Source organism: Diplotaxodon limnothrissa, linkage group LG20 (genome assembly GCF_057381915.1).
Source record: "Diplotaxodon limnothrissa isolate DT_005_m linkage group LG20, D_limnothrissa_male_GT1.1, whole genome shotgun sequence".
Lineage (NCBI taxonomy): Eukaryota > Metazoa > Chordata > Actinopteri > Cichliformes > Cichlidae > Diplotaxodon > Diplotaxodon limnothrissa.
The window spans coordinates 35,626,820-35,648,102 of NC_140615.1; the positions used below are offsets into that span (position 1 = coordinate 35,626,820).

Genomic DNA, 21,283 nt, shown 5'->3' on the forward strand with positions numbered 1-21,283 from the left:
TTTAAAAAACGAAAAAAGTCTGAAAACAGAAACTTATTTTTTAGAGGAGAAAAAAGGAATTTTAGTTAAAATCAACCTTTTTTCTTTCCTGCTGAAATGTTGCAGCAATAAATCTGTGAGAATGATCAGTAACTGAGTTCATTGATTTGTTTTGTTCCATAATATATAAAAAAAAATCCTTTCTCTGACGTAAAGCAGCCGAAGAGAAAACAGATCAATAGAGTTTAAAGAAAACAGCTGATTGCTTTTGTTGTCGGTGAGATCGGAGGAGCTCTGTGTGCTGTGCAATAACACTCGGTTTGTCTGCCTGTTCATAAACTCGTTATTTCTGTTAAACTGTTTGTTTGCACCAAATCAGACTGGATCAATATCCACGATCAATATTCAGTGTCTGAGTTTCCGCAGTACAAAATAAAGAAAACTTCTCATTTTCTGTCGACTTTATTGACCGCTTCATATTTTCCATCATGTGTCTCCTGCTCATATTAAAGACCCCAGACTGCTCTAAATCTGTTTTGGTTTATTTTCTACTCTGCTCTGTATTATGTCAATATCAGGTTAGCAGGTCGCTCCCCGAAAAGCCTTCAGTTAATCCAGATCTGCAGCGAAACACTGAGAATCTTTTTCCTATATTGGCTTCTCATTGGCTCTTAGTTAAATCCAGAATTTAATTTGAAATCCTTTCCCTCAAGGTCTTGAATATCATAAAGACCTTTTAGTATCCTAGCCAAACACTTTGCTCTCAGACTGCAGGCTTACTTGTGGAGTATTTAAAGTAGAATGGGAGGCAGAGCCTTTAGCTTTCAGGCTCCTCTTCTGTGGAACCAGCTCCCAGTTTTCCAGCTTCTCTCTACTTTTAAGATTAGGTTTAAAATGTTTCTTTCTACAAAGCTCATAGTTAGAGAGGAGCTACGCTGCTATGAGCTGTTTATACATTATTACAACATGTCCTCTGTCCTGTAGTTTGTCCTCTCTCTTTCCTCTCACCTCCAACCCATCTCAGCCGATGCCTGCCCCTCCCAGAGCCTGGTTCAGATGGAGGTTCTCTTACTGTTCAAAATGAGTTCTTCCATCTCACAACGTCTTGTTCACATGATCGACTGATCATTGGGGTTCACCCTCTGATGTTGCCCTGCACTACAAAGCACACTGAGGTTACTAATACGGTCACTTCATTTATGCCAGGGCTCACCTCTGCTGAATGAAGTCAGTGATTTAGACCTCTCTTCCCTGTTTGAAGCAACTGAATTACAAATTATCTGTCAAATGACATCTTTTGCTGTGAGGCAGAGACCAGCCAAGAAGTCTATATGAGTGAGATGACATGCCTGTATTTTATTTCAGATTAGCAGACGTGAGAGATGCATTCATGGGAAATTGCTAAACACACCCTCTCCTCCCTCTCATTCAGATATGGTCACTTCCGGCTCCTTAACACGACCAGAATCAAGTCAGGGATGTTATTGCTGCTGCGTACTTCTTTTAAGTAGTACAGAGGAATGACCTTTGCATTCAGTCATGCACCTTTACAGAATAGAATGCATTGGTGCAAATCAACAGACGCATAAAGAAGGTAAAATGAGCCATTTGCTGCTCACATCTTTCCCCGCTCTTGTTGTAAATTGGTGAGAGATGCGAGATGAATCAAAGTGAACGTTCAGTCCTCTTGCAGCTCCTCAGTCCTCCTGTAGGAGGCGCAGCTCATTACAAACGACCGAGTGTGGAGTGTGGAGGCTCGTCTGTTGTTCGTGTTTCTCCGTCCGCTTATTGATCAGCAGATTATTGTTTACAGCGGAAGCTCCACATCCGGGGATGTAGAGGAGACCGCCCCCTCCCTGCTGCTGCAGCATCCTCTCATCCGGCAGACAGACAGGTGGAGCTCATCCCGCAGACAGACAGGTGCACAGACAGACAGGTGGAGCTCCTCACGCTGCAGGTTGGTTGATGCCGTTTTTCTCTTTTTACCGGATGAATACGGCTGCGGCTCGTGCCGTTTCTGTGCTCGGTAAATCACGGGGTGATGATGTGACGTTAGTCTTTAGGTGATCTGATGTTTATCGGCCGCTGATTGGCTGTCGGTCGCTTTGATTCTGCAGCTTTTCGTGTTCTCGGTATCAACCCCGGTTTTCCCCACTTGGTCCTTGCAGAATTTCTCTGCAGGCTGTCCTGAGCGTCGGTGTCTGCGCTCATTGTTGCAGAGAGATGATGCAGAGCGAGACTCCCCCTGTGCCTCTGTGATTCACTGATGCTCCGTCTGTGCATCTAGGGCTTCACGATTAATCGAATTTTAAATCTCGAACACGATTTTGGCTTCCCATAAATGCACGCGCTCCCGTAATCAGCACCTGACCACGTGCCTACATGTGCCAATCATAGCTGTTCCCTGAGCCTGCACAGCCGAAAATCTCAGGTAGAGCTCCTGCCGCTACACCTGTCTCCACCTCTCATTCACGTTGTGCAGGTACAGTGACTGGAGTGGAGGATTTTATGTTAGGACTTCCTCCCTGCTGCCGCCTTTAGCAGATAATACACCGGACTATCATTTATGAAAGGATGCAGGTTTTTTTAATAGAGCATTTTCCATTTCGTGCTATAATCTGCTGATATGTTTTGAACCTACGGTGAAGGAAACAGTGGCGAGTACGATGCTGTAATAAAATCTGATTATAAGCCTTTTAAAGTAATCGAAGGTCTAACGTAGTTCAGTTTGTATTAGTTTTGTCTTCACATTGGTCTCTGCTTGATTGTCAGTCTTTAGGATCTATTGGACGTCTTCACCTCACAATATAAATACGATTCACAGGTCTTTTCGCGTTGGCATAATCTAACATTACACAGACTTTGTACTTTTTACCATGCAACCGTCCTGCCACGGTAAAAATTCCAGGTTTCAGGGTAGCAGAGCTGGCACGAAGCGCCTTGGAAGTGTAATGGGGAAGTCTTTAGGACCCAGGGGACCCAATGGAGGGTATAAAAGAGGAAGTAGCAGCAGGTGCTCTTCATTTCCACTGACGAGCGGCTGTGAACAATGGTTGTGTGAGTAGGTGAAGAGCCTGAGAAGTTTCAATTGTCTGCTACACAAACAGTTGTTGTAAACCTCTACAGCAGAGGTTCGAGGTACAGGCTGTTTCTCTTTTTTTTTTTCTTTTTTTAATTTTTTTTTTTCAGTCAGATATGTTAACATTTATTATTTTAAAAGAACACAAAGGGTTTGCAAAAGGCCTAAAACATCAAAATGGTAAAAAGGTCACTAACGACCACAAGATAGTGTTATTGGTGCAACCTGCCAGCAATGCAACTATCACCTGAGGGCTTGCTCTCCCTTGGCGGTCCCAGATGCTCGTTGCTTTAAAAGAAACAAATCCACCCCAAATAAATACGAGCCCAACAGAACACTTATCGCATGCACTAAGTGCTAGTTCAGGCAATAATCGGTGGCACTAAAAATCACTCTTAATAAAAACTTATTCACTGCAAATCCACACAGAGCACCTCTAAAGATCCTAATTCCCCTAAGGTAAGAGTCCCACTCAGGGATTGCACATTGCCCGACTAATATTGCACCAGCCCAGTAGAAATAAAAACAAACCCGGCATAAAAAAAACAGTTTTAAAAGGTGACCCTACCAAAACCAAAAACACAACAAGGAGAAGGAGGGAAAAAAAACAGCGACAAATTCACATGTGCAGCCTGCCCTGCAGGAGGCAATACAATATAAATTAGATTATAGTGCATCAATATACTTTTTTTAATGTCAAATATATTAAGTTAACATACCTCCAGCAGACAACTGTGTTTGCTGCACACCTGGCTTATCTTGGCTTATCTTGTGAAAATCACTACTAAAACATAAAATACAATAAACATCAAATACATTTCAACAAATTTAAAAAAAAAAAACACTAAAAGAAAAACAGCCTGTACCTCGAACCTCTGCTGTAGAGGTTTACAACAACTGTTTGTGTAGCAGACAAAACTTCTCAGGCTCTTCACCTACTCACACAACCATTGTTCACAGCCGCTGGTCAGTGGAAATGAAGAGCACCTGCTGCTACTTCCTCTTTTATACCCTCCATTGGGTCCCCTGGGTCCTAAAGACTTCCCCATTACAGAAGGATTAGGACAGTAAAAGAATCTGCAGGTTGTTTAAGAAAGTCTACAGACATTTTTCTCGTCATGGTCAAACGTGTCTCTTTCTCAGTGATGTTGGTGTCTCCCAGCCTTGCCGACCTTTCCCGCCTGTACCAGACTGAGTTTGTGCGGAGCGCCCGGGCCGTTGGCGTCCTCTGGGCCGTCTGCACTCTCTGCTTTGCCATCATCCAGGTGGTTATCCTGGTGCAGCCGTCCTGGATCTGCACCACAGACGTTCGCCCACAGCAGGCGGGACCAGAGCCACCCAGCGGCACACTGGGACTGTTTGAGGTGAGAAACGGTGCCTGTCCAATCCACAGCTGGATCTTTTAGGGGTTTCTGTATTTGTATGTACACATGTTACACCTGCACACAGATGGATTATCAAATAGCTTACCTGATCACTTTAATGTGTGTTCATGTATCCCTGTGTGTAGGTGTGCATGGAGTCAGACTGGCCGGTCCCAGACTGTCACGGTGGTCTGTCCACTCTGTCTCCACTGCCGTCCTTGCAGTCGGTGGCGGTGTTGGTGGGAGTGTCTCTGTTGGCGGTGTGGACCAGCGTCCTCTGTCTCTGTCTCTTCAGGTTCTGCAGCGCCGCAACGGTTTACAAGATCTGCGCCTGGCTGCAGCTGACTGCAGGTTAGTCATGTTGATGGGTCATTGAATCCCAAACATTAACACTTTGGTCACTGCCGTGGTCGTTTTTCTGCAGCTAGAAGAGAGCAGAACTGCAGCTCATGGTTATTTTTGCATTTGGCTTGATTCACCAGGCTGGAGGTTGCTGCTTGGTCAGACACTAGTTTTATTTTAGAGGACAGTGTTTCTGTAGTTCTTCTCTCTGCCTGTACAGGTCAGCTTTTCAGTATTTTCTTGTCTCTGCAGGTTTCTGTCTGGCGTTGGCGTGTCTTCTGTTTCCTGACTCATGGGAGAGTCAGGAGATGAAAGCTCTGTGCGGAGACTCGGTGAGGATTCTGATTGATCGTTTTGCTTCTGGGTGTTTTATCACACTGATGTCCTTAATCGTGAATCTGTCTCCAGGTGGGCAGCTTCTCTCCAGGTAACTGCTCAGTTCACTGGGCCTACATTCTGGCCATCCTGGGAGTTCTTGATTATGCCATCTTGGCCACACTGGCCTTCGTCCTCGCCAACAGACAGGACGCCCTACTTCCACCAGATACCCAGGAATGTGAGTGTGGGGGTAAGGGGGTAAACTCATCTGACGAGTTAACTTCACAGTTTCATACTAAGACTCTTTTTTTCATTGCTGCAGTGACCGCAGGTCTGCTGATGACAGCATGAATCAGCAGGTGAGTATCTTCTTTATGTTTTACTAGTCTTCTGTCTTTAAAGCCTCAGATATTTATTTCTTTTTACTCTCTCTTAGGGATGTTCGGTCTTCATTTCTTCAACTCCGCCCGACCTCTTCATCCTCCATCATCATCATCATCATCTGTTTCTGCATTTCATGGCACGACTGTCTCCTTCAGCTGCAATCGTTCATTGCTGCATGATGTTTCCAGGAGGAGTTGTTTAGTGTTGAACAGAGGAATGTAACAACAGGAGGAAAGAGGCTCTGCGGTGGTGAGGTCGGTGTTCGGGACATTCGGTCGCTGTTCAGTTGAAGAAAAATGGTGAGAAAACGAGCGAGATGGAGTAAATCAAAGGAGAACTAAGCCCCTTTTAGACCTCCAGTTTTTATCTTCACTCTCATATTAGTGATACCGTCATAACAGCTGTGTCAGCAGGCTGGACCCACCTCCAATAGATGCCGTCAGCACAGGTCGTTTGAGTTGCAGGTGATTTTTTTAAAAATTTATTTATTTAACTAACCACTGGGAGCAAAATGAAGTGTTGGTACTGGATGAGCACAATTAATAGATTACTACATAGTAACATTTCTACACAGTGTGGCAATCAATCAGGACAACTTTAAAGCAGAAACAAATTCGTCCCACGCATTAAATTAAAATATATTTGGGATATTTTCTGGAAAAACTTAAGTCAGCAAATTGAAGGAAAGTCTTAGATTTCTCTACCGACTTCCTGTTCTGTCAAGCCATCCTTTTAGCTTAGTATCAGCTTTATCTTATGGTCCATCAAGCCTTATGATTAAGACAGTTTAGTAACTGTTTCTGCAGCTTTTAAAATTTACAAAAGTTGTAGAAGAAAGAAAAAAAATCTGCTTTGTAGGTAAAAGTTAAAACTCCAGTTAACAGCCTAGAGTTGATATGTTAAATCTGATATTTTGGGGGTGAAACTGTATCCCCGCCACTGTCTTTCCATTTAGACTGGCTTTATGTTAATATGAAACTTGTTATACTGTTGCTTTTTGTTTGACTTTTAAGCTACATTAACTAACTAATGGTGTTGAATATTCATGTTAAACATGATGTTGTAAAGGTAATCCCTGTGACTTCCCTGCAGATTTCAAGATGAACGTGTGGCCCAGCACTGATGAGAAGCACAATTGTTAGACAGTATTATTCTACCCTTAAATTTGGTCTTGCTTGGTAGTTAAGTGTCCATGTTTTGTTCGCTGAAGAATGAAGTCCTTTGCAAATCAGTGCCACAAATCTGTGTGCATGAGCCAAGCGTATTTGCTGTACTATTTAGAGTCAAAGGAGCTTGCAAAGAAAAGCGTCTGGACTTCTTTAAGTTACTTGAAGACGTTTCACCTCTCATCCAAGAAGCTTCTTCAGTTCTAAGGTCAAATGGTGGAGAGTCCCAGATATAAACCTAGTGGGAGTATCCCTCCACAGAGGGACAAAAGGACCCCCTGATGATCCTCTAATCGCCTGAGCCAAGGTGTGAAACTGGGTGTGGGTCCCAATCAGCCGGAGTTTCGGGTGAGTTCATTGTGAAACCTGGCCCCACCTTATCATGCTAATTCCTGAGATCAGATGGCCCAGGATGTGAGTGGGCGTTAAGGCATCTGGGAAGGGATCTCAAAACTGGATTATAGATGGCAGAGAGTTGGTGTCGTAAACCCCCGCCTCTGTTCAAAGATGGTCGCTCACAGTGGACATAGATGGCTTCTTTCACTCCTCTTTCAAACCATCTGTCCTCTCTGTCCAAAACGTGAACATTGGCATCCTCGAAAGAGTGACCTTTGTCCTTAAGATGCAGATGGACTGCTGAGTCTTGTCCTGTGGAGGTGGCTCTTCTGTGTTGTGCCATGCGCTTGTGAAGTGGCTGTTTGGTCTCTCCAAAGTAGAGGTCTGAGCATTCCTCGCTGCACTGTACAGCATACACCACATTGTTAAGTCTGTGTTTTGGCGTTTTGTCTTTCGGGTGAACCAGTTTTTGTCTTAGCAACACGCTCAGACAAAAACTGGTTCACCCGAAAGACAAAACGCCAAAACACAGACTTAACAATGTGGTGTATGCTGTACAGTGTACAGTACAATGTACAATGTACAGTACAGTGCAGCGAGGAATGCTCAGACCTCTACATTGGAGAGACCAAACAGCCACTTCACAAGCGCATGGCACAACACAGAAGAGCCACCTCCACAGGACAAGACTCAGCAGTCCATCTGCATCTTAAGGACAAAGGACACTCTTTCGAGGATGCCAATGTTCACGTTTTGGACAGAGAGGACAGATGGTTTGAAAGAGGAGTGAAAGAAGCCATCTATGTCCACTGTGAGCGACCATCTTTGAACAGAGGCGGGGGTTTACGACACCAACTCTCTGCCATCTATAATCCAGTTTTGAGATCCCTTCCCAGACGCCTTAACGCCCACTCACATCCTGGGCCATCTGATCTCAGGAATTCGCATGATAAGGTGGGGCCAGGTTTCACAATGAACTCACCCGAAACTCTGGCTGATTGGGACCCACACCCAGTTTCACACCTTGGCTCAGGCGATTAGAGGATCATCAGGGGGTCCTTTTGTCCCTCTGTGGAGGGATACTCCCACTAGGTTTATATCTGGGACTCTCCACCATTTGACCTTAGAACTGAAGAAGCTTCTTGGATGAGAGGTGAAACGTCTTCAAGTAACTTAAAAAAGTCCAGACGCTTTTCTTTGCAAGCTCCTTTGACTACGATGACCTGGATGACTGAGAACCTTCACAGACATATGTACTATTTAGAGTACTCATTTTTCTCTTAGCTCAACCTTTAGGGACTTGTGTGGAGCACCATTTGAAAATATGGAGATGGGAATGAGCTAAATAGACCCACTTAAATGTAAAAGTGACGGCAGGTCACTTTGATGGATTTAGGTTTTAAAAAGGTTAAAGAATAAAAGGAGAGGGCTGCTGTGACAATATGTTTGGTCTGAAGATCAGTGGTCCTATGTTGTATAAAATCATCTTATGTCATTTTTCAGCATTTATTAAGTAAAAAATTGTTTTAATCAAAGTGGTTAACCTAGCTTAGCACAAGCACTAGAAGCAAGGGAGACTGTTGGCTAGCATAGCCAGATTTATCTTAAATATGTCCTAGATAGCAGTGGCTTCTACCACTAATGTATTCAGCATGAATAAATGTCTTATTTACATTGTATATCATATTATCTAACAGTTTGTCATTAGGAGTCAGAATGAAGTTACCATTAGCTTTATGATATAAGCCTATGCTTCCAGCCTGATTTTTAGCTAGGTTAGCTTGCTTTGAGTTAGCTACGAGTTCATTTAGATTTGTGTTAGCTTAAGGTGTTTAAATGAATAAAGTGCTCCTACAGGATTAATAGTACTAGATGGATTGTTAGTATACATTACCCTTCATGTCTAGCTAGCTTCTTTAGTCAACTAAACCTCTTTGATTCCCTTTCTAGCTAACACGCTTAAGCGCTGCATCTGAAATAATCTATTCATTAGGATAAAATCTAAATTATTTACTAACCAACAACTTGTGCAATAACCATTCAGTCTCAATGTAAATGAGCAGTCGAGGTCAGAAGTTTATATACGCTCATCTGTAATAATTTCTTTGAAATGTTCGTTTCATCAAATGATCATACAGCATACGTCTTTAATGACTGTTAAAACATAAGTTTGAATTTATTTATTGTTTTTCCCTAATCTACAGAGTCATACAGGCTCATAGTTGACCAATCGTTCATATATATTGGTTGGGACCTTAATGTTAGTCTGCTTTATCCATCCCAAAGCCAGTTTTGTTGTGTGTTTGCTAGAATGTCCAGCTGTGTCCAAGTCAATCATTTTGAAATGGCAATTCTTCATTATTCTAGTACCACTGGCAGCAAAACAGCCCCAGAGCACAGGTGGTACAGTGTTCTTAGGTTTGAAAGCCTCACTATTGCTCCTCCAGACATATATCCCTTATCATTGTTGCCATATAGCTCAATCTTTGTGTCATCTGACCATAAAATTTGTCTGTTTGATCAGCAGCAACTTTCAGAGGAGCTTGAAGGTGTTGATTTTGGGTGGGGGTTTCTTTCTTGGTAGGTAGCCTCTCAGTCCACGGCAATGTAAAACTTACTCCACTGTGGACAGTGATGTTGGCGTACCAGTTTCTAGTCCATGGCAGGCTTGAGGCTCTTGGGTTGTTCCTGAACATTGTAACATCCTTGACTACGGCTTCTCAAGTTTCTTTCAGTAGGTTGATGAAGATTATATAAAATCTTTTAAGTGTTTGTTACTATTTGAGCCTGTATCTATACTTTTTGAATTAAGAACATTTTCTTTAATCTTTAAAGATGTATGCTGGACAATCATCCCACCCTGTAAAAAGAGCAGCTTAAAGAAGTAAATAAAAGCCCCAAATTACCATGACATTCATGCACACGAGTGTGTATATAAACCTGTAAGAGTTCACTTTGGTAGGCATAAACACACATGTGAATGACATACTGTCACACATACTGAGTGTCTGTACGGGAGTAGGTTAGAGTTGGGTATGGGATTTCAGATGCAGCGCGGTTCTTTGTGCTAAGCTCAGCTAACCACAGAGATAAAACTGATGGAGAGCATTAGTGTTTGCTGTCAGCATGACCTTTGACCTGTAAGGTACATGAATAAATGTGTTCCCTTCTGTGTTTAAAATGTTTTTGTTGTTAATGAGATTATGCTGTGTCTTTATTAGATTCAGTTTAACTTATTTTTTCCCCCCATAGACCAGACATGTGTTTATTGGAAAACTGTTTTTTGGAATGATTCAAAAGTTTTTCTGTTTCAATGTTTTATTAAAATGTAACAAAGCTGTTAAGTGGAATGAGTTATTTCTGTACCCTGGATTTGACTTTTCCCAGAAATGGGAAGTTGAAAATTATGTGATCTGGACCTCCAAAGGTTTGATGAACAAAGTTGGGAAAGACTTAACCTAGTTAATTTACTTACCTGAAACAGAATAATCAAAAAGATGTGCTGTTTGTTTTAATGATATTATAGCCAAACTGTTTTGTGTATATATTTCAAACAGTTAAGTCAGAATGATTGTTTCATATTTATTAACTTAAATTCAGAGTACTTGGGGTGTGAAGACTGTGATAAAAGTGTCATTTTTTCACACCAATGTGACCCATAATTGATTAAATGAACAAGATTTTTTTTTTTTATCAGATAAGATCCGAAACTGCCATCTCAACCTATAAACTCACCAGACGACTGAATAGTGAGGTTAAAGTTTAAAGAAGATGTAGGGTAATTTTCCCATAGACCTCAACACAATCGGACTGTTTTGCAAGCAGATCAGACTCCCCCTGCTGGCCATTAGAACAATTACAGGTCCTACACTGTTCTCCCTTTCGACAACCACAGGATACGTCCGTCTTTGGTGGGGACAAAAACAGACAGCAGGCGGCAGTGAAGGTCGACTTTACCGACTTTATTTCTGAGTGTGACATGAATCAAAATTTCACCACAGACAGACGAATCATCACAAGCTGAAGTACAGGAACACAACGAGAACGTATTGATCACATAGCTGATGAGCCATTGCCAAGGTTATTACCACTTTCCACCATCTCTCCATCTTTTTTGAAGGAAAGAAGCTCGATTTAATGGCGAACCTGTAACAATGTAACCACATTACAGTAATGAAGAGTCTAACTACAAGCCCCAGAGACCATTGCAGTAGATTATCAGCCAATCGGAGAGCTTGAGAAAGAAGTTTCTTTTCACAAATTTGATTCCGGTGAATTTTTAGATTTTGGTTCATTGAATGTGCTGGAACAATGCCTGCTGAGGCTCATGGGAAATGTAGTGTTTTAAAGACTCGCACAAACGGAACCGTTTTATCCTTTTCCATCTGTTTGACATTTCTCCTCATTTTTACAACAAACAACTTGATAAATGTTCACGAAAGCAGCAGGAACAAATGAAAAAGATGCACAAATAAAAACCTGAATGACAACGTATACTCTTTTCTCTACTCCTTACTCCCTCATGTACTCCAGAATCTGATCAACCAATATTTGTGGGTCGTAGTTCAGAGCAGCTCTCCTCCGGCGCCTACGACTCCCATGATTCAGTTCCTCTGCGTCACCTGTTGACGTAGTGTCGATGCGTTTCATCCTCTGCAGCCCGACCACCTGGGGGTGCAGCTTCTCTCCTTGCTCCTCTCCGTCGTAATCCTCCAGCCTCTTCACCCTGAGGAGGGGAGGGTCGTTGCTAGGTGAAGGGGGAGCCAGATCGTCAAGAGAACGGCGGGTTCTTCTGTGGGCGGAGCTAACAGGCTCAGGTGCTTTCGCTGACAGGTCCCTCTTCGCTCTGCGACCAGAGGAGGCGACCGAGGCACCGTTAGGACCGATGCTGGAGAGTATCCCAGCAACCATCCGCCTAAGGAGGGAATACATGGCCATCTTGAATTTATTATTATTATTATTGATAATATTATTAAACAAAATAAGTAAGCAATTTATTAATAAATCATACTATTAATTTACATCATAAAATAAAGAGTCGGTGGTTCAGCAGCTGTGGGCACATCATTGGATCATTAAGTTCAGTTTTACATTTTCTAATAAGTATAAAACTGAAACAAGTCAAATGAAGACACATAATTAATAATAACATTTCTGATATTAGTTCCCAAATGGTCTTCAGGGAAGTCAAAGTGTGCCTTTAGATTTTTTTGCTTTTTGCCTTGACGTGTGTCAAAAAAAAAAAAAAAAAGATTGAAAAACACGAAATACATCCTCTGGATTGTCACAGTCAGTCCCTGATGTACTAAAAATAAAAATAAACAATATCTACTAAATATCATAGAGATTAACATAATTCATACGTGCATCATGTTTTAAGTTAGTTTTCAAAGTGTGTCTTTTAGAGAGCAGTGCAGTTTAGGACCAATCTAAACTGGTTCAAAACATACTTAGAAAACAGGAAATACTTTGTATCAAAAGGTAACTTCACATCTGAGCAGACAAGGATCACATGTGGAGTTCCCCAAGGTTCCATCTTGGGACCCCCTCTGTTTAACATTTACATGCTCCCACTGGCACAGATTATAAAGAACAACAAAATAAACTATCACAGCTATGCAGATGACACACAAATATATATCACAATGTCACCAGGAGACCGAGGCCCTGTACAGGCTGTTGGTAAATGCACTGAGGAAATTAATGACTGGTTGTGCCACAATTTTCTCCAGCTAAACAAAAACAAACTGAAGTAATAGTCTTTGGTGCCAAAGAAAAACGATTACAGGTCACCAGAGAACTTCAATCTATACACCTAAAAACCACAAACCAGGCGAGAAATTTGGGTGTAGTGATGGATGCAGACCTAAACTTAGAAAAACACATTAAGACAATAACAAAGTCAGCTTACTATCACCTCAAGAATATATCAAGGATAAAAGATCTGATGTCTCAACAGGACCTGGAAAAACTAGTCCATGCATTCATCTTTAGTAGGCTTGATTACTGTAACAGCATCTTTACAGGTCTACCTAAAAAATCAGTCAGACATCTACAGCTCATTCAGAACTCTGCTGCTCGAGTCCTCACTAAGACCAAAAAAGTGGACCACATCAGTCCAGCTCTGAGGTCTTTACACTGGCTGCCTGTCCGTCAGAGGATAGACTTTAAAGTTCTGATGCTGGTCTATAAAGCTCTGAATGGTTTAGGACCAAAATACATCAGTGACCTCCTGACCCAATATGAACCTTCCAGATCCCTCAGGTCATCTGGATCCGGTCTTTTATCAGTTCCTAGAGTCAGAACCAGACACGGAGAAGCTGCATTCAGCTTTTATGCTCCTTATATCTGGAACAAACTCCCAGAAAGCCTCAGATCAGCTGAAACACTCAGTTTATTTAAATCCAGGTTGAAGACTCACCTGTTCTCAGCTGCATTTGACTAAAGCACCAAATCCTGTAAAGCACTGTTTTACTTTTAAGCTTAAATTTCAAAAGTTACATTTTAACTACTGATTTTATCTACTGTTCCTTTCTTTCTTTTTTCCCATCTTAAATCATGCTTTTTATTTGTTTTGGATTTTTAATGTCTCTGTAAAGCACTTTGAAACCCTGTTTCCCTGTAAACCTTTGGATGTTCTCAATAAGTGTTAATATGTGAATAGAGGAGGACACAAATATAGATGTCTCTTAAAAATAATCAAAACATTTCAATATTTTAGGGTGGAAAACTTTCATTCAGAGAAAACTCATTCATTCTGTAATTAGTCATGCTAAATTAAAACTTTGTTCACATTGTTTTAATATATTCTGATTCTTTCTCTCCATTTCTTAACTTTCTTTTCAAAGTACTTTCATTTAATAATTAAACTCACAGTTACAGTGGACTGAATTTTAAAAAAGAACTCTGTAGAGCTGCAGGTGGAGCGGACTGATCCATCGTTTATCCATTAACAGATTGGTGAGCTCACCTCAGGGTTTCCTGGTCTCGGCTCAGTCCTGATGCGACTCGTCCAGCCTGCTGACGTCTCTCCTGTTTCGCTCTTTCCAGCAGCGTCTGAGCGAGCCGGGGATCCATCCTGAGAAAATCATGCTTTATTATTATTGATTACTTTTTCTGTCTCCTACAGATTCTCAGCATGAAACTAAAATTTACCTGTCAAGCAGGGCCTGAGCAAGCTGGGGCTCCACAAGGCCCCACCAGGCGGCCCGGGGCCTCCCCATGCTCATCCCCCTTCCAGTCTCATCGTAGTCTGCAGGAGCAGGACCCTGGAAGTCCCTTGTGGGGCCCTGATCATCCTCCTCATCCTCCTCCTCCTCGACCACTTCCACGTCACCCGGACCGACCAGTCCTGCGCTCTCTGCCTCGCTCAGTAGGCGGAGCAGAGCTGCCAGGTAGGCTGTGGACATATTTGATTGGTGTACTTAGAAGTTGGTTTTAATTTCGCCTAAATAAATATACTGATGATAAACTGATACGGAGAAACGTTTACAATGGAAATAATTGAAGTGATGTGAGGAAACAAAGACAAAATATTGTATTTTTACCAATAAATTAATGAACATTTCTAGAACAAAGTCAGAATTTTTGTTCATATGTAAAACACTAAAAAAAGTAAACAAAGTTTCCCTGAAAATGAAAATCTCAAGAAAAACATAAAAGAAAGGATTAAAGTTTCCTAACCCGCTCGCTGCTCCTCTTCCTGCTCCTTCCTCTGGTCTCTCTCCACCAATCGCTGCAGTGCCTGGTCCAAGCCCCTCCCCCTCCAGTCATCTGATTGGTAGTACAGGTCATTGGCCCTGCCTCCTCCCTGCATGGCAGGATATGACATCATCTGATCTTCATAAGGCAGCATGTTAGGGAGGTCTCTGCGCTGGCGTCTGACTCCACCCACTGACACATCCAGGCCGTGGCCCCCAGCACGAGCTGCAGGTAGAGACTGAGGGAGACAGACCAGAAGTTACAGCTTAGATAAGCTTAAATTTTTATTCTCAGGGATTAAAAATAAAATCCATCTCATGAAAGAACAGATGCCTTCTGTCAGATTTAGCGAGTAGCTAATTTCCCTTTCCAGTAACTGAGCAGGTAGATACGATATTAAATAAGGTATGAAATAATCACCACCAACATAAATACTTGCCTTTCACTTGAGCTAATTTGAAACTTTGTCCATTATATGTGGCAGATTAACAGCTAATTGCTCAGCTTCTTTCCTCCATATGTGAACATGTCAACATCATCGGCATACAGAGCACGTGGAAGCTGAAAAACAGAGTGCCCGATATTGATCCGTGCAGCACCCACCAAGCAAACGAGGTTGAAACATTAGCGTTGTGTCCCCTGCAAAACTGCACCAAGGACGTACAGATCTTGATGTTGTTTCCATGGTTACGGTCCTTTCAGATTGTGTCTTACAAAGCAAGAAATATTGATCAGGTTATTGCAAACAGAGCTTTTCCTTTGATGTAGCACCACTGATATGAACTAGCTGTGATCAGAGAGCCACAAAAAATATGCATGTATACATGTAATCATGTCCTTGTGTTGTGAACTGACTTCTCTCCATGTGCCTGGATGTCAACATTATAAATCTTTGAAGCAGTCTCCTTAAAGTGTTAATCGGTTAGTTAACTCAATATTCATTAGTGCTGAAGGTCAGGAGTTCGATTTCCCTGTGGTTGATTTGCTTTCAATGAGATTCTTACTTAAGAGAGAATAATTCCTTTTCATCTTGATTTAACCAATGAGCGGATGATAGAAAGCTAACTTTCCCTCTCCACAAAGTGTCGAAATGTTCACAGAAGGAAGGAAAGGTGTGAGAACAGATGTGACGCAGCAGTTTCTGTTCCTAAGTGAGTGTGTGTGAGACCGAGGAGGACTGATGCAGTGATGAAAGACAGCCGAGAGGGTTATCGATGAGCTGTCTGAGGCCTCGGGGTGATCGCATTTATATCAGACTCTCAGACCACGGTGATATTAATCAGTGAGCTGCACTTACGGTGACTCAGCAGCAGTGCTGGCTGTATGATTGCACTGAGAAATTATTGTTCTTCTATTTAGTATTCACATCGCAATTAATACTCCAGTTACCACTTAGATGTGCAACTGAGATGGATCTCACCACCACGTTGCTGTGAAAAGCTCTTTGAGCTGCTTTCAACTAATTATGCTAATAATAAATAAGGCTTTGTGGTAATAACGGTGAACCTAGCTTGCAGATTCACAGCTCCATATTTTTCTTCTCATACTCAATTACAGTAGCTTTGCCACCATAATCACCATTCATCTTATATTGGTTTTAGTTCCTTTCCCCTGTGCTTTTATCCAGTTTTCTTCTGATTGGCTGCCCCTCCCAAACATCTGTGCTCATAGCCAGAGCTGTGTCGGAGACAGCTATATTAGAGATATCCCATATCAGTGGTGTCATCTGGGGAAAAGGCAGAGCATTTAGAGCAGTCTGGAGTCTGAGCCTTTGGCTCACAGGGATCATTTTTCATGCTCTGACTTCATTATTTCAAATTTTAACCATGCTTCATACAAATATCCACCATTTACTAAGAAATAAAACATTCTTTAAATCTACTATTTTTAAAAAACATCTGTGCTACATCTCACACAAACATGCTTGTACTGAACACGCCATCCAAATTTGGTAATATATTCTGCAGCACCACCTGGTGTTTCCACTCCTCCACCCCTGGCATCAACCTCTAGGCTCCAAGGGGATATTTACTTTTCACTTCCCAGTTCCTGTGCATCTCTTATTTTCAGTGAATGATGAACCAAATGATCACCTCTAATTAAACTCTTCTGCTTAAATCTAGGCAGGCATCTTTCTGTCATAAGTGTCTGAATGAAATGTGCTAATCCTCGTCATTGGGAGACATATGTTGGCAGATGTGACGTTTAATGCTTAAGTGACAGTTACACATCAGTGCATCTGCGCTGATATAGAGCGACTCATGGGTAAAGTACCTAAAACTGCTCCTCAGTATGAAGAGTTTGAATAGGCTGCGAGCAATCTTTGCTCAGGATTAATGGAAGCATGAGAGAAAAATGCTTCAACAGCTTCTTTCACATGAAAGAAGCTGTCGCTTTGACTGTGAGATGATTAAATCTTCCATGCCAGGCGATCGCAGCAGACAGATCCGGGTTCATCCTGCTGCAGCAGCTTTAATTTCCAGCCGAGATGTGTCAGAGTTCTCGAACTAACACTGATTTACAATGATAATATGTCTCCGCCTGCAGCAGAGCAGCTTATTCCGGAGAGGAGGAGGGTTGTATCTGTGGCTCTGTGTGATGGTGAGACAGCGGTGTGATGAAGAGATGAAGGAGGAGGAGGTAATGAGCCCTCTGAGGAGAATAACTCTCTGACTCACTGTGGGATCCAGTATTTTCTGCAAACGTTAGAGCAGCTCTGACACGGCGCTCTGGGAGATTAAAACATCAGCATAAAAACCTAAAAAAGAGCTTTTCTTTGCTTTCTGTGCAGCACGGAGGGAGAATTTAGTCATATTAAGCCAAAATGTCCACATTTTCACATCATATCATGATCTTTCACCGTTTTCCAGACTGAACTGAGCACCGTATGGAAAAACACAGGTCCAGCAGATGTGTTATGGATTCTGCTCAGATATTCCATTTTCATGGAAGATGATAGCTCATAGCATCGTAACTTCCCAAAGAAGAGGCAGGTGTCCAAATTACACCCTGCTTTATCCTACCATTTGACACCAATAAATAAGCCTTAACTGAGATCATAAACGCACAAGGACAATGTTTACTGAGGTCACAAACCAATGAAGCAAAGGTCCAATTTCACATATACTTAATACAACCAGTCTGAGGTTTGAGACCTGAAGAGTCTCCCCCTGCTGGCTATTGGAAAGAATGCATGTTTAAGACACTTGCATCCATCTTTCAGACCCTGAATCCACAATCATCTATGGGTGAAACGTGATTATAAAGAAAAGTGAAGTTCTTCCAAAGTTAAAGAGCAAAATAATTCCATGTTAGGTGGCTGCAGGGGCGCCAGGAGAGTCTATAGTTCCCACAATCCAATGATCCAATGAAAATACACCGTCTCTGTGAGCTGACCGAGGTCGCATTTTTATTTGCTGTTTATTTTTATTCTGACCTGCTGGTTTGTTAGCTTTACCTGGTTAGAATTACAAAGATCATGGTTTGGGTTAAAATAGTATTAGATGTTTTTTCAGCGCTCAGGTTTCTCGGTTGCCTAGATACCTGATCACGCAACCCTTAAAAAGAAAGTCATATTTCTAATGAGATGCATTTGTTTCAGAGTTATGCTCTGTCTGTCTGTGGTACTCATCATGACTGTGAAAGTCACTTTGTTCCTCATGGAAGTGAAGCAACCAAGAAACCTGAGCTCTGAAAGAATCATCATATTTTTCATATTTCTGTGGCGCTACAGTAAGAAGGAAGAAGCTTTTAATGGGAGAGGAGCGAAAAGATCTTGTGTCAGACAGGATGAACTAATGGGCAGCATAAAGACCCAGTAAAAGGTTCAAAAAGAATTAATTTGGACTGAATCATGCAGATGTGTCATGCTGGAGATGGGCAAAATAAGCCACTCTTTAACTGTTTTTACACAAAATCAAGCTTTATTATCACAACCCTCATATTTATCTGGAAGTGAGGGGTCTCAGCAGAAGTAAGGTTAAGCAGTATGTGTTGTTTTCAGTCGTTACCCTGTAGTAGTTAGATAGAAGCTACGTATCTATAACGTTACTGATGTCGATCAACGTGCTGGTTGAATTCCCACAACCTATATGTCTGTGTAGCCAAACAGGTATGTAAACGGACACCATAATGGGACCATAAGTCCCAAAAAAGTTAACAGCGCATGACATTATGCACAGGTCGAACGCTGTTGGACTAGACCAGTAAAGAGAATGGCAGCACTTTATCATAAGCATGAAAAGGTCAGATTGAAAAAGGGCAGGTAAAAGCAGAGAACTGACGGTTTGCTCAGGATGTTCTTTGTAAACAACATTTGTTCTCTAAGCTGAAGGAGCACCAAAAGCAAGGACATGAACAAGAGCAGCCCATGTTGTAAGCTGTTCCGTACATGTTTTACACTCCCCCCGGGTGACAGCACACAGCTGCTTATCACCTACAGACCGCCACGCCAGGATCTGTCGGTGAGTCTTTTACAACATGTTTAAAAATTAAAGTCCAGGATGATGATGTCAGTGTCTAAACCTCGGTAACAAAGTGAGCACTGTGTGCAGTACAGGTGCAGTTGTGTTGTTGTGCACATACTGAATAAAGATTACATAACTTTATTGTCACAGCGCCGTGAGACCAAATATAAATTTTCCCTCAGAGACAATAAACCTCATCTCTATTATCGCTCAGTCATTTAGGTCTGTATGCTCAGGGAAGCGAACCCTGTCCTCACAAATAATGAACAGCAGTGCACACACACACACACACACACACACACACACACACACACACACACACACACACACACACACACACACACACACACACACACACACACGCACGCACGCTAAGCAGTCATTATGTGTCAGGAGACCTGCTGTATCCTGTGTAATCTACGGCCGTGTTGCTGTGGGTAACCGTCTCCTGTCGCTATGGTGACAGCAGCTGAAACGAAATGTTCTTCCTGACACAGCAGCTACCCACACACACACACACACACACTCACTCACTCACACACACATCCACACACAAAAATAGACTCATGATTGTCCTGCTATCTTTGAGAGGACCCACGGTGAAATGATGCATCTGAGGGTCCAAACGCAGACCCTGGACCTGGTTCTGACCTGGTTCTGACCTGGTTCTGGTTCTCTCCGAACATCTAAAACTCAGTTTGATCTTCACGTAGATGCCGCAGCCTCACAACATCTCAGTTTCTCTGCACTGATTTCCCTCATCTGTTAATCAATACCTAATCAATGAAATAGAAAACAGAAGACAGGCACACATACAGATGTGTGTGTGTGTGTGTGTGTGTGTGTGTGTGTGTGTGTGTGTGTGTGTGTGTGCTGACAGGTAGAAGATAAACAGCAGTGACATTGTTTTGCATCAGTGTCAGGTTACCGTGATGATGCAGCACCGTGGAGATGAATGGCTGGATAAACACACATGCGACACATATGTAAACATGCTCTCTCTCTCTCTGTATGTGTGTGTGCCGTCGGTGGGACTCGTCCTTACCTGAGTGGTGTGGATCAGAGCAGTGCTGAGCAGCAGGAGGCCGAGAGACGCCATGCTACAGGCCGAGCACACACACAAACACACACTGAGGCAGGATGCAGACACTCCTCTGATAAAAGGGAGGAAGGGGGGAGGGAACAGAGAGAGGGAGGAGCGATGACTCAGGACAGAAGGCGAGAGGAGAAAGGAAAGAGAAGGAGGCGACAGGGAGAGCTTTTGAGATGGAATAAGATAATAACAGAAGACAGAGGACAAAATAGGATGTGATGAAAAATGGAAGAACCAAGAATTATGGGAGTGAATAAGGTGGGAGAAAAAAATAATTGAAGGACATAAGGAAGGAGATAAGAAGACACAGAAAGCGATAAGTTCATAAAAAGAGATAAGTTTGGCTGTAAGGGCATAAGGAAGGAGTTGAAGTAAGGAGGTCGATGTGGACACAAGGAAATAAAATACAGGAATAAAATTTCAGAAATGAGGCAAAGGAACAACGGAGGAGAAAACAAATGTAAAAAGTGGAAATAAATAAGATAAGGAAGGTAATAAGAAATGGGACAAGTAAGAAAATCAGTACACAAGGGAATGCAAGAAATAGGAAAGAGGGGGTGAGGGAGGAAAATGGGAAAAGGACACGAGGAGAAAAGGATATAAAGTGTATAAAACAAAAAGGGGCAAGGATTAAGATTAGGACATAAGGGGCGGCATGACGAGGGAAAGAAATAAGAAATAGTGTGGAAGAAGTAGCTACAGAGATAAGGAATTAAATAAACGAGGAGATAAGGAACAGGTAATATAAGAACCAAAGCAAAGAAGTATGTATTTCCATAACAAGGAGAGAAGGATATATGGAAGTTGCTAAGGATGAAGAGAAGGACACAACAGACTAAACACAGAAGAACCAAAAGATGCACCGATGGAGACGAGAAGACTGACCCAAGAAGAAGAAAAAGAAGAGGAAGGATCACTTTTTTTCACAGAAACATTTGATTGGAAGACAAATAAAAACAAACGTAAAAGAAAAGCAGCAACACTCCAAAACAGCTTGCTGACTGGAACATCCATCTGAAGATTTATAGCCAATAACTGAGATCCTGTCAAAGGGC

The 21,283-nt window shown here is 42.2% G+C and overlaps 2 protein-coding genes across 2 annotated transcripts; one reads left to right on the forward strand and one right to left on the reverse strand.

The window, feature by feature from the left end:
• Nucleotides 1-4,203: 4,203 nt before the first annotated feature.
• On the forward strand, nucleotides 4,204-5,433 carry lhfpl4b (LHFPL tetraspan subfamily member 4b). Its single transcript, XM_085344756.1, has 5 exons — nucleotides 4,204-4,422; nucleotides 4,569-4,773; nucleotides 5,017-5,096; nucleotides 5,173-5,320; nucleotides 5,405-5,433. The coding sequence occupies exons 1-5, from the start codon at nucleotides 4,204-4,206 to the stop codon at nucleotides 5,431-5,433; spliced, it is 681 nt and encodes a 226-aa protein (XP_085200882.1).
• A 6,047-nt stretch (nucleotides 5,434-11,480) lies between these two features.
• pcsk1nl (proprotein convertase subtilisin/kexin type 1 inhibitor, like) lies at nucleotides 11,481-20,234 on the reverse strand. The gene is made up of 5 exons (XM_085345376.1): nucleotides 20,181-20,234; nucleotides 14,652-14,907; nucleotides 14,124-14,367; nucleotides 13,939-14,046; nucleotides 11,481-11,883 (listed from the first exon to the last, which is right to left on the reverse strand). The coding sequence occupies exons 1-5, from the start codon at nucleotides 20,232-20,234 to the stop codon at nucleotides 11,481-11,483; spliced, it is 1,065 nt and encodes a 354-aa protein (XP_085201502.1).
• Nucleotides 20,235-21,283: the final 1,049 nt, after the last annotated feature.